General features: G+C 50.2%; 1 protein-coding gene across 3 annotated transcripts in view; it reads right to left on the reverse strand.

Annotated features, from left to right (window-relative positions):
* Positions 1-16,203, reverse strand: part of CDH23 (cadherin related 23) — a 124,327-nt gene that overhangs the window by 40,645 nt on the left and 67,479 nt on the right. Inside the window, exons 10-14 of one of the 3 annotated variants that reach the window (XM_072339470.1) lie at positions 14,561-14,673; positions 12,996-13,184; positions 7,133-7,282; positions 6,622-6,780; positions 6,027-6,117 (exon numbers count right to left, since the gene is read on the reverse strand). In XM_072339470.1, coding sequence (XP_072195571.1) covers positions 6,040-6,117; positions 6,622-6,780; positions 7,133-7,282; positions 12,996-13,184; positions 14,561-14,673 — 689 coding nt within the window. In that variant the 3' untranslated portion in view covers positions 6,027-6,039. Of the gene's footprint in view, positions 1-6,026; positions 6,118-6,621; positions 6,781-7,132; positions 7,283-12,487; positions 12,619-12,995; positions 13,185-14,560; positions 14,674-16,203 lie in introns of those variants that run through there. The other 2 variants (XM_072339472.1, XM_072339471.1) reach the window with 2 other exon arrangements.

Below are 16,203 nucleotides of genomic sequence, written 5' to 3' on the forward strand. Positions count from 1 at the left end.
TCCAGATACCATCAGAAGGCTGTATTTTAGGACTGGAACAGAGCACAACCCACTCCTGAAACCCTCCTGATTTACTGATGGCCTTGGGTACCACTGCCAGCAGAGCAGGAGTTTGAGCACACCCAACTGCCTCACATGTGTCCCCATACCTTCCATGCCATGGTGTGAAAATTTGCCTGCATTCCTTCATTTTCCCCCAAAAAGCTTCTCAGCTAGTAAATACTTGGTGCTTTGCCTCAGCCAAAGCATGCACTGATGGAGCCATCCCTCCAACCCTACCCATTTTGCTCATTTTCTTCTTCACAGCTAAGGTGTGATTTAATTTTTATGCACACTGCACTCAGCAAAACCCAGCAAATCAGCCCAAAGCCACCTTACCTGAGACCAGGGGATGTCTTTTTTCCCCAGAGATCATCTTTGCTCCCATAACCTAGGACTCATTAATCCCTAAACGCTTGGGACGAGAAAGGCATTTTCCATGCACCTGGATTGGTGGTGATGAGATAATGATTTACAGGGAACCTGCCAGTGCCACAAAGCATGGGCAAAACTAATTCCCTTCATTTTGCCCCGTGCGATTGCACTTGTAAGTGCTTATTGCAGTGACAGACAACGCCGGGAAAGTGTAATTTTCTGCTGCCGGACTAAAAAAATATAGGGAAGGAAGAAGGTGACGAGAAGGTCAGCACGGAGCTGTGCGGTGCAAGAAGAGCTGAAGACCTGATGGCTTCGTAGGGCTGCTCCCAATGCCACAATGCTAATGTCCAGTGTTTCCAGTGGATCAGTCCCCAGCTGCAGACAGGGAGAAGGAAAAAGAGAGGGAGGAGGAGAAGTATCTGGCTGGAAGTTTCCTGGGGCTCCACCTCAAGCAGCCATCACACGGCTTTTGCGGCTGCTCGCCTCCTGCCCAGAATATTAAGAGGGGATTTGCCCACTGGAGCCTGCAAAGGGCAGGATGGAAGCACAGGTCTGTAGCTGTGCTTTTGTGAGCTGTCACCAGTGTGGTGCTCTTCTCCAAAATGCTTTTAGGTGGCAAAACTCAGGGAGAGTCCTGGGAAGAGGCAGCTGGGCTAACCCGAGGAATCCATTCATTCCTCGAGCTGCAGGGATGCTGCTCTGCACTGTCACACAGCCCGCCAGCCCCAAGCACCGCTCTCCACCCCGCACTCAGGTATTCCCACATCTTCCTTTTATCCCACCAGCCTCCTTCCCACCTCCCAGGCAAGCGGTTCTGCTCTCCTGCACGGATCTGCAGGAAAGGGCATGTCGTGCAATTTGTTCGGGAAACAATAGCAATGTTTGACATGTCATAAGGATTGATGGAGCAGAAATTTACATGGGAGAATTCATTTTTAAACAGCTCCACGGAGCCCCGGCGCTTTGCTTGTAATGGTTTCGACATTCATCATTCACCGAGCCCCACTGAACGACTCCTTAAACTACTCAAGATTAACTCTGCTTGCAGTAGCTCTGTAGGAAGATTGGGGGACACGCTCAGAGACAAAAGTCACGTATATCTATTTGGGTCTCCACCCCACAAACATCCTGGTCAGCCAAAACCTGCCTGAGAAACGAGCACCTGGAAGCAGCACCCCCCTCCCAGCTCTGGTGTGGATTTGCACTGGGATGGCAGCAGGATGAGACGGGTACGGTCAGGCGGCTACAGTGGGTTATGCTTTTGTTTCCCCCCTACCCTGCGCTGAGGATCCGGGAAATAAAAATTGATGGGGAACAAATTGCTTTGGCCAGGAGCTTGCTGCTTAAAAGAGTCGTAGCAGGAAAGCAATTACCTGACATCAGAAAGCTGTCAGGGCAGCGAGTGACCGGCCGTGCCTCTTGCCTCCTGGCACAGGGACAGGGACCAGCACGGCACGTCCACATGCCTAATTCTGAAACCACTTGCTAAAGAACAAGCAACCCTTCTTCAAAGCAATTGTCAGATCCTGATTTTCCAGAGAAAAAGGGAAGAGAAACCACGCTCTGGCCTGTCCCACACTATGATGTGATTTGGGATGGGGAGGAGAGACAGATAACACAGAGAGTTTCCATGAGAAGTAACCACCGGGCTGCGAAGCTAGATGGAGAGAACTGGTGGAAAACCTGCTTAATGCACAACTTTCCCAAGTGGAGGCTGCTCTGGCAGCCGTTGTTTCCCTGGCCCGGTGGGAGGCAGCAATCAGGCAGCATTGCTACGCCGCAGCTGTGATTAGGGCCAGGGAGAGGAGAGGGAGATGCCCAGCTGCCCCAAGCAGGGCTTCAATCGATGCTAACGACCCCAGAGGGCTCCAGGGGGAGAAAAATAGCCAATCAACCCCCCTGAGAACAGCAGAACCTTCCCACCTCTCCTCCCAGCTCACTGATTGTGTTTTCTAACAGCAGCATTGCCTCATCGGCCAGGTTAACGCTTGCCTGGGTGGCCGTCATAAAGTGACCAGGGGACACGGGTCACGGTGAGACCCTACAGCATCTCAGGTGGAAACAGACCTTGGGCAAGGGGCTTAGCACCAAGTTTTGTGCCCCTGTCCCATCACAAAGTGGCACCAAGCCCAGCACAGTGCCAGGTTGTGTGCAACGGAGCTGGGAGCGAGTCCTCCGCTAATGAAGCGTATTGATTTCATATTCTCCTGTTGTCCACCTAAATGGCAAGCCGCACATCTGATAGATTAAATAACCGCGCAATTGCCTGGCTGACATCTCAATTGCTTTGCTGTTAGGTCCCTAATGAATTTTACAGCCCAACAAAATGGAAGGAATTAAGGTCAAAGTCCAACGCAGGAAATATAAATACCCATTGCTCCATGAAATGTTCCCAAGATCTCTCCCAGGGCTGATGGGCACAGAGGATGGGTGGAAGTCACCCTCACACTGGCTGCTCCAAGAGCAAAGCAAACCCACGTATGGAGTAAATTTTGCAGTTCAGCCAGGGGCAGCAAGTCAGGAATGTGTCCCCAAGAGGCAGAGAGATTGCAAGGAGATGACCTTCAGTCAGCATGAAGAATGTGGTCCAGGAGCCATGAGCTGAACCCCAGAAAGACATCCAGAACGACACCACTCTAGCCTCTATCATGCAGCATACAGATGCTTCTCAAGTGTCCCATAGAATCACAGAACCAGAAGGTTGGAAAAGCTTTCTCAAGTCACCCAGCACAACAACACCCTTGTCCATTGTCTACATCCCCCAGTGCCACATCTCCAAGGCTCTGGAATACCTCCAGGGACACAGACTCCCCCATCTCCCTGGACAGCATGTGCCCATGCATCACCATGGGATGCAGAGCTGTTTTACTGCTGTGACTGTCCCCATTTGGGGCTGAGTTTCAGTTTTTGCCACCTCTGCACTTTGAAGCTGTGCATTTATCCTGACAGCTCCATCAGGCCGCAGCGCGGCTGCAAGAGCTGCAATAAGTGTCTCTCTCCTCAGCTGTCATGATTCCTATTCCACCCCATTTCAGTCTTACGGATTGATATTTAGATTAAAGAGATAAACACAGCCAGAGAGCACTGGGCCCTGACAGAAAGACGAGGGCTTCAGATCCGTCAATCACGCTGCTACCTGGAAACCCCCTCCTCCCTGCCCTGTATTTACAGAGCTGAATTGAGGAGAATATTTGAAAGGAACAAGGAGTGTGAGCAGGTTTACAACAAAAAAAGGGGCAGGCGCAAAGAAGAAAAGCCGCTCACGTTTAACTTTCCAGGCAATTTGGAATCACCTACTTTGATTATTTAACTATTTACTGTTTGGCGTATTTGCAGCTTTTCTCTCTTCTCTCAGATAAAGGATTCAATTTTCTTCCAAGCATCAGGGAAATTGGACATGATTTTGCTCTGTTTAAGCACAGCTGGAGCAGGAGAACACGAGACTGAAGAACAACGGGATTGATTGGGATGCTAACGGAGAGGGATGGGGCTGACACTGCCTCTCTTTATCACCTCCAATCCCCACCAAAGCCATCCAAGCACTGCCCAAGGTTCTCACCCTGATCCAACAGATCCTACCTATCACCAGGCCTGCCTAAAGGCTTTGCCGTGCTGGTGCTGCCCCAGAGTGGGACCATCCCAGCCCACCTCCAGAGCTCAGAGGATGGAAGCAGCACAGGGTAGGCTCGCTGCTGATTGAGAAGGCGATTTGCATGTTAAATAGGTGCATATTGATGCCCAGGGTGGGAAAACCACACTATTACTTTCGTGTCGACTGGCGTTCACGGCTGGATAGAAAGAAGGGGAAGAAAAGCAGGGTGGGATCGATTTTCCCATCCCCAATGCGAGGCCAAAGAGAGATCGAAGCAGCAGCGGCAAACTGACAGCTGGGTGGTGAAGGAGAGAAACTTTGCCAAGCAAATTAAAGGTTGCTTTAATGAGGAGAGTAATGGAAGGTTAATTAGCACATTTACTTCATTAGGCTCTTCCTAACAAGGTTTCTCCTACGGAAACATGGTGGCAAAGAGGGGTCGAGCTCTGCAGGCTGTGGGGATGCTCTATAGGGGCTGCAGCACATCCCTGGGGCAAAGGAGCAAAGCAGGGTATGAGGGTGGGAATGCTTCCCATGTTTCCCTGGAGAATTGCTTTTCTCCATGCCATTCGAGGCAAATCAGAGGCATTGCCATGGCTAAGGAATGAATGGCTCTCTGTTTGTTTCGGCTTTAATGATTTTGGTTATCAGAGCTTTCCAGGAGGGCCGTATGCTACAGATCTGTAGGATACGAGAAGCTTAAGGAGACCTCCTGCCCCCCACAGGGCTTCTGTCCCGTTCCCCAGCCCTCCAGTTCCAGCAAACAGAACAGCAGCTGATCATACAACACATGCCTGCACACTCATAAGACCAAAGGGGATGTTGAGCTCCCACTCCTCTCACTGGAGCCATGGGGCCCCTAAGCAGACCCCATTTCCACAGCCTCCTGCACCCCAAAACGTTGCCAGCTGAATGTTCCACCTGGTGCCAGCCGCTCCCCATAACCCAGAAGAGCCCCACACAAGTCATCTCCAGCCCCAGTGCAGCACCAGAAGGGCACTCTGCCTGCCTCAGATCCATCAGCCCACTCCCTTGTATCAGGAGCCACCAGCAGCTGCTGGCAGTGCTCGGCCAGGGGGGGGTTGTGCACCCCAGTTAGTTCAGGGTGCAGCATATGCTCTCAGTGCCTCTTGCTCCTGGAGGGCATGAAGTTATATACCGTCTGCCTGCTTGTTCAAGAAGTGTGAAATTCTTTCTCTGACCTTTTCAGTTACGTTATTAAAAGGTTTCATGGCCAGTTGTTTCAGAAAAAAAAAAATAATTTCAATATCTGCTGCTATCTGGGACAGAGCTTTAAGGGGAAGAGGCTCAGGGAGCTCTCCCAGCACCCTGTTCCTACCCCTCAGGGATAGGGAGCCATTCCAGATGTTCTCCTATAAGCAAGAAGCTCCCTGCATCTGTATGATAAATGCATCTCCTGGATGGGATTGAACAGATGGACGGATGGATGGATGGGCAGGGAGAGGAAAAGATGCGGAACGGAGAATGGAGAGCGGGCCAACAGAGTCTTAGAGGGCGGACAGGGCTGCATAACATGGGGAAGGGACGGGGTTGTGCCGGAGGACCTGCAGGGACACAGAGCTGACCCTGTGCCTGCATGTCGCGTTGTTTTACAGCTGATTTACACGTGTAGCAGGCAATGTTTCTCTGCTGTCAGCAGCACTACGAGCTGAAATGCTGCAGAGACAAATGTCCATTTGTCACTGCAAATGAAGTCTGCTTCTGCCTTTTTTTCCCCTCCCTTTTCCATTTGCAGCTGGGTACCAGACCTGCACTGCACAAAGGGGCAATTCCCAGCGCCTAACCCTGTGGGTAAATACCACAACGACTAAGCATAAAGGAAAGAACAACAAAAAAGAAAGAAGGAATTTCATAGTTAGCAAACAGGCTTTCAGTGGCAGCATCCTCCTGCCCAGCACGCCTGCAGCGTGTGGGACATTTTGGGAAGCCTACAGGAAAGCCAAGCATCCCACAGCAGGAGGGCTGAGAGAAGTTTGGGATCAGCTGGGAGGGCAAGCTGGGTTTCAGCACTAATTGCATCCATTCTGATTTATCACAGAGGATTCGACTCCGGGCGGTTCTGCGTGTGCTCCGAAATGCTGGCAGAGCTGGAAGTTGGGGAAAGAGGAGCGGCAGTAACAGCCTCATTGTTCAGTGCCTGACGGCCCAACTAGCTAAACATCTGTTTGAAATATTAATAACTGTCAGATGGGAACAGCTCGGGGCTCTGTGCAGTTTCACACCATCTGTTTGTAGAGTAAACACACTTACACACCGAGCCCTTTTGTCAGGGCTTTTCTTCTCAGGGTGGCATGCAGGAGTTGTGACTACAGAGCAGCAGCAGCAATGCACCCAATGCATTGCACTGGTGCTACCTCATAGGGGATATTTCCCATCCCAGAGGAGCAACAGCATCTCTAAGGGTTTGATGGTTGGACTAGATGATCTCAGTGGTCTTTTTCAACCTTAATGATTCTATGATTCTATCTCTACCTCCACATCTTCAACCAACCCAACCCATGCAGCTCTTTGCCTCTTTTTCCACCCTTAACACAGCAGACCCCAATTTCCTTGCCACATGAAGGATTTGCAGCAGGGATGCTTCTACTCACATGGACCTGCAGCACGGTGGTGCCCACAGTGGCGTTCTCTGGAAGGCTGACATTGTAGAGGGCCTTGCTGAAGACTGGACGATTGTCATTCTCATTGATGAGGCTGATCTTCACACGTGCAAAGCCAACGTGTTCTGGGATGCTCTCATTTGCAAAGAGCTGCATGGGGAGAACCGAGTGTTATAACTGTAGAATCACAGAATCATTCATGTTGGAAAAGCCCCCTCGGCCCACCCCCAGATGCCAACTGCCCACATCCCTCAGTGCCACATCCAGAGATGGTGACTCCCCCACCTCCCCAGGTAGGCTGTGTCAATGCACTGCTGCTGTTTCCAACCTGAACCTCCTGTGGCACAACTTGAGGCTATCACCTCTCCTCTTAATTGGAGCTTCTGTGAATTCCACTCTTTTCTCTTTCAATTATTATTTTTTTTCCCCATGCAGAAAACCACTCCCTCCTCCTGACCTCCACATTCTGTGCCCCATTGCCCTGCCCTTCCTGCTCCCTTACCGAGAACTCGTAGCGGGGGATGGTTTCGAAGTCGAGCGGCACAGCCACGCGGACACGGATGTCTGCCTTCCCTTGGATGGAGGTGGGTGAGATGATGAAGTGGTTGGAGTTGTTGCCCACCAGGTAGACCTCAAACACACTGTTGGGGCCCTGGTAGTTGAAAGAGGAAGGCTGGTTAATTGTTTGCATAGCTCAGCACCAGTCTTAAGAATTCAGTTGGGTTTTAAGATGTTTGCTGGACGTGCAGAGTGTGTAAATTCCGCAAGTCTTCTTTTTATGTGCTTTCATAGAAGACCCCTGCATGTGTGAATGAAACGCATCCCTGGGATTAATCCGTGCTGGGCAGAGCTGGAAGGGAAATCCCTTTTAGCATTTTGAGACCTATGCACCATGCAGCATCCCACTCTGGTATGTCACAGCACAACTGCCTGCCCCTCCAACCCCAGCTGGGACCTGGGCACCCCTTTCCCACTGCCCCACTGGTAGAGCATGCCCACGGCACTGCAAGACCCCTTATGGGTGCACCACCCCTTCCCACTGGTTGGCCCTACAGAGTGAGTCTAGGAGCCGCTGTAGCCGAATTGCCAATTTTCCTCGAGTGACCTCCCTCCTAGCAGAAAAAGGCAGCAATTAAATGCACGAAGGGGCACTAATAGCAAAAACTAGCTGAGCATGACCACTGAGAGCTGCTGGCACGTGCAACATCCCTGCTGGCCCTTCTCCCCTCATCAGGGCAGCACCTCCCAGCACCCTGTGCAAGGTGCAGTGCATCTACTCCACACGTCCCCTACCTCTCTCAGGGTCCCCATGCAAAAGCACATTCCAGTGACAGTGAGGTGCGAGGGATTTGCTTGGAATCCAGCAAGGAGAGAGTTTGTTGGAGGCACGAGATAAAAGTTAAAACATCAAAAGAAATCCAAGTATTTGCAGGGAGGGAGCTGTGTGGATTAATGCCGGCTGGGGAGGGAGATCAGGCTCCAGATACCGCTGTCCCTAATTACCAGACACTCAAGTGCCTCAGTCTCCCCATGTGAGCTCCAGGGAAGGGGAAAACGCCTGCCTGTTAGGAAGGCTGCTGCCAGGTGCCGCTTATACATTTATTCCACTATTTACTTTTTTTGGTTTCGGGCCCCATGCTGCTTTTCTTGCTCCCGGTTCCTGGAGCCTGCAAGCCCCCTGCAGATGGCTGAAAGCAAATCTGAATATTCAAATTGTTATCAGCTGCCCAGCAGAAGGGGCTGGCTCAGCCCATGCCGCCACTGGTGCCCCGCTCCGGAGATTTTTCCCACATGCTTCTCAAATCCCTCACCCCCTTCCTCCCTGCCACCCAGAGAGAACAACGGGGCCAAGATGCCTGCAAAGAGCAAAATAAGCACTGCTGTCCCAAGCAGGCAAAGGTCCTGCAGGGCTCATGGCAACACAGGCACAGGATGCTCAGACACACAGCACTGATGCTCCTTTCCCCCACTTGACCTCTTTGTGGCTGCACCCAGCATTAGATAGAAATCTAATGCCAATTCAGCTAAAGACAATTGTAGCCGCTGTTGTGCATAATTATCACTTTGTTCCCCGTGTACCTGCTCCTCAGAGCGTGTAATAGTCTCATTCCTGCTGCCGTGGTGCAGGCATCAACCTGGTGTCAATACCTGGCTTTTGGGGGGCTGATCCGCCCCAAATACAGCCCTGCGCATGCACTACCCCTCTTCTGGCAACAGGAGAATGCAGAAACGCTGCCCTAGCTCGGGTGGTGTTCCCAGAACATAAAGCTTGTGGTTCTGCAGAGGCATCACTTCAGTTTGCCTTGCAGCCACCTCCCAGGCAAGGGCAGAAATCTGAGGAGTGCTTAATATCTCTCATTCTGGCAAGTCTGCAAAGAAAGAAAAGTGCTAAGAGTTCAGCAGGGGTGGATGAGGTAGAAAATAAGAAGGAAAAAAGAGAAATTCTTCAAATAAAATGCAATTAGTGCCTCTTTGTATGGCTTGGCTACCTTGTGCCTGGATTCTAGCTAGGCAGGGACAAGTAACGCTTAATCTTGCCTTTGAAAACATAAAGAGGGTTTTTCTCTCCACCCACTCTGATGCATTTCACTTGAGCGCTCTGGATAGCCTCCCTCTGCTCGCTCCTAGCACCCACCACTCTCCCAGTACCAAAAGCTCAGCCAAAGGCTTGCTGGCCACAAGCAACATCACATTCCCTGCACACCTCAGGATGCCCAGAGCAAAACTTTCCCCACCTCACACCATCCCAATACCTTCCCATCCCTTTCCCTGCATCTGTCTGTCTGTCCCAAGCAGCGTTTCCTGCCTGCTTGCCAGGAGCTGCTCCATCCTCAGGTTATCTCCCGAATTCCACACACGCCTGCACAGACGGGATCAATCCGAGGCTGCCTCGCCTCCAGCTTATCTCTGCTCCAAATGATTGATTTTCCCTCTTTAAGGGTAATTTGCTGGTGAATTCCATGTATTGCAGAAACCCCTGTGAAATCTAATTCAGCCCGACTGGCAGCTGGCACTTTTGGGAGAGAATACTCGAGTGCCGTCAATTCCCCCCTACAATTCCTGGCTGCGTAGATCATATTTATAGCGTCCGTGTCTGTCATATGCATATATATGCTTGGGATGATTCATATATTGCACCTGCACACGCATGGGCACGTACCGTATCCGCATGCAACTCCCTGATGCAGCTTTATGCACCGAGTACTGCGTATTCCCATCGCGTGGATATAGATGTATATTTTTTCCTTTTCATGCATTTCCCATCTACCTTCCTTAATATGCTTATTTTTGGGGGAATTTTAAAAATTATTTTCAAATGTCAGCCCATCACACTTGTGCTCTATACGGTCTCTGCCCTTTTCTTCCTCTTCATTCGACCGTGGCAAGGAAAATCAAGTGAAAGCCATGGTAGAGAAGCTGGTTTCTCTGGTGTGCTGCTTCTCTTAATATGCTTCCATGGACCTTGCAGTGATGCTGGCAGTGCTGAGCTTGGTCAGATCCCTTCCATGGGTGAAGGAAGCTACAACAGGGCATGCCCTGGGCAATACGTGCTTATAGAAGACCTGATTGCAGCTGGGCAGATTCAAAAATCCCACCCCAAGTATTCAGCATGTTTTTCAGCAACAATGGGCAATCCAGCCTGTTAGCCTTCTGTCTCACCCATAGGATTTATTCATTCCTGCTGGTCTGTCACAACACAGACGAGAGGAAAATCCAATGCATTCATATGAATAGACACACGTCTTCTGTAGTGTCCCTTTCAACACAGGCTCAGCAGAAACGCTGGGAGACTTGCACAGATTTTTATAAAGAGCTCTCAAATGACTTTGGAAAAGGATTCAAGTGGTTTGCTCCCTGTTTGGCAGAGAGAGAAACTCAGTTGCAGAGAGGTTAATGCTTTTTTCTTGGTTCACAGAAGGCTGGCTCCAGAACCAAGCAAAACCTGTGTGCTGCTTTCTCCTGCATTCAAGTGTTTTTTATGAACCACAGGGAATAATAATAAATAAAATAACCCCCCCCCCAAAAAAAACAGAAGTGAAATAAAACAACAAAAAATCCAGCCCTCCTTCTGCTGCCCTGCCTAAGCCAACACTGAGCAAGGCATGACCTCAGAGAAGAGAACAACCAAACCTGGGGGAGGGATGTCATCACCCGTAAGGCTTCTCCTAATTGCTCCTTTAGAAGGAAATCACATCACATGGGGCACATGCTGGAACTGCAGTACAACAGAGACAGATTTCTTCCTCCTTGTCTTTTCTGGGTTAGATGGCGTAACATGACAGAAAGTGCAACAAGATAGCAGAGTAGCAAGGTCTGAGGCGACAGAAAGCAAGTTTCTACTTAGATGTGGTAGCAGCAGATGCAGAAACAAGAGAAAGAAACTGCTTACCTTCAGAAGGCCTGCAATATCCCCAGGGGAGCAGGGATCCCCAGATGAGTAACCTTCCCCTTCACTGCCAATCCTTACATGCGGTCTGGGAAGGGGTGGATCCTGGCTCCAACCCTTCCCAGTCAGGAGCATTGCATGCACCTGAGCTCCCCTGGGTTGGCCCTGCCTTCCCACCAGGTGCTCAGTCACCAGTTCAAGCCATGACTTAGCATTTCCACTACAGATGGGCAAGCTGGGTTGACTGCCACATGGTTGCAGTAAGCATCTATGTCTGGGCATCACAGAATCCTAAGAGCCCCCCCCATTTTTTTCTTAATGCTGCCCTTCCCCACTCCTCTAGCAAGCTGGGAGCTTCCCAGGAATGGACTGAGAGGAACAGGCTTTGCCTTGGGGCACCCTATGTGTGTCGCTGAGATGCTAAGCTCAGCTTCACTGCAGAAGGGCACTCCAATGCGAAGAGAAAATCAAGCACACACTTTCAAGCACTGGCTTGTGTGCAGTATAAATACCCATTGAAGTGCTTTGCTGAATTGGTTAATCTAACCTTTGCAAACAGCAATCATTAAGCTGGTATACGGTACACAAGAAGAAAGACAGACTCAAACCCCACAGTTTAAGAAGGTCACGTGGCCCTGGTTATAAAACACCTTCACGTTTAAAAGCCTGCAGCCCACACAGAGCATTTTAAGGACAAGACCTGTATGACACCTCTTTGCCAACCCTACAAGACACGGTGAACTCTCTGGTGCCTCTTACCAGTGTAAATAACGCTGTAGTCAGAAGCAAGCCACGCTAATGTGATGGTCTCCATGGGTCTGTGGAGCAAAAGCTCATCTGTACAAGAGATCCTCTCTCAGCAGTTTCAAAAACCTCACCAAATTCATTCAGGAAAATCACAGTAAGTCTAAGGCGTGCACCAGGAGCCAAAAGAACGAGGCTATTTTTTGCTCACCCTATCAGGAATGTAAGGCTATTTTTTATTCTCCCATTTTAAAATTAGCCAGGCTGAGAGGCTGGAGTGAGTCCTGGAATGGGAGTGACTCCAGTAAAACGAGCTTTTAACAAGGAATGATGACAGATCCTTCATTCTTGTGACATAAACAGGAGCATTACAATGCCTTTCAAGCACGGATCTGCTGACATCTCTCAGAGAGCGCAACAGTGGCTCTGTTCCCAAACTATCCTCAGCATCTGTTATATCCATATCATCTTTATTAGTAATTGACATTTTCAAGAAAAAAATGTCTTTTTATCTGCCTAATAGCTCGTCTGCCCCTCTTCAGGCTGAGCTCAAGACTCCCAAGGGGTGATATCATATCACGAGTGAGTTGTTAGCTGTGTTTCATAATCATTTTTTGTGAAAAAACAGGATTTTGTGTGGTTTACAGGGTTTGCTGAATCCCACCGGGGGCTGGAGCAGAGCATGTCCATCACTTCAACCAGCAAAGGCCACTGCTGCCTTCCAGCCACAAATGCTAATTCACCGCTTCTTAGAAGATGCCCGTTTCAATCAACCCACCGGGATTTCATTTTATTTTATTTTAGGGAGTGGGTGGAGATGTTAGATGCTGTATTCCTCTTGCTACCATTCTGTTCACCTGAAATGCCAGGACAAGTCCCATCAGGACTCTGAGGTGCCTTGGGAGCCCAACAGAAATTCTCTTCCTACAAACAGCTGGCAAAAGGAAGCACTGCAATGCCCGAGGGGCGCCCTCAGTAGCAGGCGAGGATCAGCATCCTGCACAATCCTATTTTCCAGCTCTCAGTGGCCTCAATGCATTAAAGCACACCCTGTGTCTGTGCCTCAGGGACTGAACTGCAATAAAAGCTGCAAAAAAGAGGTACCAGGGTACGACCATGTACCTCATCACTGATCTTTATCCTCCCGCACATCCTCCTCTCAAACAACCTGGATGCTGCTTTACTAAGAATACTGTGAATCACCGTGAACCGTGCGTGGCAGGGGCTGGCTCACCTCATCCTTGTCCTGCACCTGGATGAAGAGAGGCAGTGCGAAGCCCACCTGGGCCAGCTCAGGGATGGCCACACTGTACTCAGAGCTGTTGAACTCGGGCGCGTTGTCGTTGACGTCAATGACCAGGATATTGAAGGTGGTGGTGACGGTGGCATTGGAAGGTGTGCGGTCATCATTTAGCTCAGTGCCCTGTGAGGGGAGAAAACAGCTGGGCAGCCCATCTCCTTTCTCAGGTGACAAATGGTAGGACACAAAGAAACAGCCTCAGGCCCTGCGTGAGCACCTTCCCATGCAGCTGACATGAATACACAAAGATGCTGACCCAGCTCTTCCACCACTCCTGCTTCAGATACAGTGCTTGCATAACTACTCCCTTCCCATAGTCCTCAAACTAAGGGAAGATGCAATGGGATGCACAGCACTCTTGTTTTCTCCTCAGCCTTCTCCTGAGGTGCAAGCTAGCCACAGAAGTACTGCTGAAGGCACAGAAAACTAGGGCAACTCAGGAAAGCAAGATTAAGACCTTAAAATAGCTTTGGCAACATCTGAACACAGAGCTGGGTCATAACTCCGTATCGCACCTCTGTCTCAAGAATGACTTTAATTTTGCTTTTCCCAAAGGAAAGAGCACAGATTTTATTGCAAGGCTTGCAAACTGCCTTTCCCAGCAGTCCTTCCTCTCGTCCCTTCTCGTTGCTATTCACTGCTTTTGCACTCCCAGCAGAACAGGCTGATCTCAGCCAGGAGTACCCAGCTGGAAGTGGGAGCAGCAGGGACATCATAAGGCCAGGCTGGTAGCAATCAGGGGACGATGGGAACTTTGTGGGGAGGGGCTGGAAGCCTGGCATCATGCAGTCACGAGAGTGGGCAAGCTTTCATGCTCACAAACCTTTCCAAGGCTAAACTAACATTTTTTTACTCTATTAATAACAGACAACACGTATAATTTTTTCCCCCTTCTCTCAATTTCTACTGAGTTTAAACTATAGATCTCCAAACCAATAGATACTAGGCATGGACGCAGTTCTCTCCCTCATGCAGAAAGCCTCACAGTGTGACCTGCGCCTGAGACTGGGAGGAGGAATTTCTTGTTTGCTCCTAGCTGTGCCCATTGCACTTTCTAAAGCAAGCAGGCTGCTGCCCTCTCAATCAATGACCCTTCCTGCAATGCTGATTTTTCCCCAGTCTGGTCCAGCAGAATCTATACTCTTAAATGTGTTTCCAACCAGCTGCCCTGCTTGGTATTGATTTTAATTAAAGGGCTGTGAGTGGCGCCAAGGGCCATGCTCAGGTGGGGCTGCAAGCCACGCTCCAGTGCATTTTCTTGACGAGGCAACTTCTGGCATTGCTCCCTGGGCTGATAAAACAGCAGGACGATATAGCTGGAGGCCAGGCAAAGCACCAAAAACGGCTCCATGGAGGCAGCCACATTTCAGACCATCCTGCAGGGGCTGTTACCAAATCTCTTTGGTCAATGAATGTTGGCTTACAGCTGCGGATGCCCTCAGAAGGCCCAAGGCCAGGGTGCCCTCCCCTCCTGTTCCATGGGGTTTCCTGCACCTCACCTTCACCGTCAGGATGAACCCAGAGCTGTAGAAGGGGTTCTCTCGGTCCAGCGGACCATTCAGGGTCAGTGCTCCACTGATGTAGTCCAGAGCGAAGATGCTGTTGGTGTTGCCTGGTAAAACCAAGAGACAGTGTAAGCACAGGGAGGACATGAGATTCTTTCCCACTGGCCTGTGCATGACTGGACACAGTGCTTGGGCTCTGCGCATTGTCTCAGTGTGCCTTAAATGGCCGTAAATGGCCTCCTCCCCAAACCTGCCCAGCTGGGAATTGTGCTTTCCTTGTAGCTGGACATCTCTACTGCCTGGGAGAATACTGGAGTATACACTACAGCCTCTAACCCTGTATTTATGCTCTTGCATCTACTGTCAGCAGATGTGATGCCCTCGGGCAGCTGCCACATTCTTTCCTATCTGAGCCAAATTTGGCCTCTGCACTGCTCCTTGCACCCACACCAGGTGCTTCCAGTGAGCATCCTATTTGGCTCCTCCTCTGGAAATAGACACCGAGGGAGCACTGAGGTGACACTAGAGACTCTCGGCTAGCAGATGCTGAAAAGATAAATTTCCTGCACTGGGGATACCCCCTGTGACAGTCACAGGTTCTCTCTTTGCCCTTCAAACAAAAGCAAGCAGTTGGTGCTTGGATCCCAGGATACCCGATGCCAGCCCAACACAATACCGTGGTGGCTGCTAAATTAGTGATGAGCATGGAGATTTCATGCTGGCATGTGGGCACCAGCTCTCTACTCTCCTTCCTGGGTTCCTTCCTGAGAGCTGTAACAAGATTCTTCCCCACTTCTGCCCTTGGTGCTCTTCTCCTTCTATCTGAAGTGGCCTACGGAGTGCCATCCAGCTTAATGAACCCATGCATGGCTTTTTAAAGTACCGGTAGCAGCTCAGAGGGGTATGGAATCACAGACTCCTTAAGGTTGGACAAGCCTTCTCAGATCACCTAGTCCAACCATCAGCCCATTCCCACCACTAAACCCTGTTGTTCCCACGTCTGCCTTGAAGCATGCACCACAAGATACACCAAGTTGCCTTGCTAAGAATTTAAACACTCCCAGATGCTATGTGGCTCTGGTAGGTTTTATCTATCAGGGTGATCTTGATATGCACCCCCTGATATAGACTGTAATAAACATAATATATCCACAGGCACTTTTGACGGCTAGAGGAATAAATGAGTGATCTGACACTCTCCCAGGCTGCGCATCAGAGATTCTGCTTTGGCTCAACCTCCCAGCCACTGCTCACGGAGAACAAACTCATCTGGTGCCCTCTGGGCTTTCCTTCCGTCTGCTCACAGAGAATTGCTGCCTTTGCAGAGGAGCCCGGGAAGGGATCAAGGTGGCCCCATCCCCATTCCTCTGCGGACATCCGAAATTTCACCGGCACTGCCTCTCTAAGCAGCCATTCGTTCCACTTCTAGCCACGAGCCCTGCCAAAGAGCTCGCGCTGCCGAACAATGCACCATCCCCAGAGGCATTTGCAAAAAATCTCTAATCATCTTCACATTTCCTCCCTTTTCTCACAGCAATGAGAAAAAGAAGGATAAAAATAGCCAATTTTGCCTTTCACTCCCCCCTGCCTTTCTCCCCAGCACTCTGTCTGTGGATAATTTCTCCCTGCTCCACGTC

Source organism: Excalfactoria chinensis, chromosome 6 (genome assembly GCF_039878825.1).
Source record: "Excalfactoria chinensis isolate bCotChi1 chromosome 6, bCotChi1.hap2, whole genome shotgun sequence".
Taxonomy (NCBI): Eukaryota; Metazoa; Chordata; class Aves; order Galliformes; family Phasianidae; genus Excalfactoria; species Excalfactoria chinensis.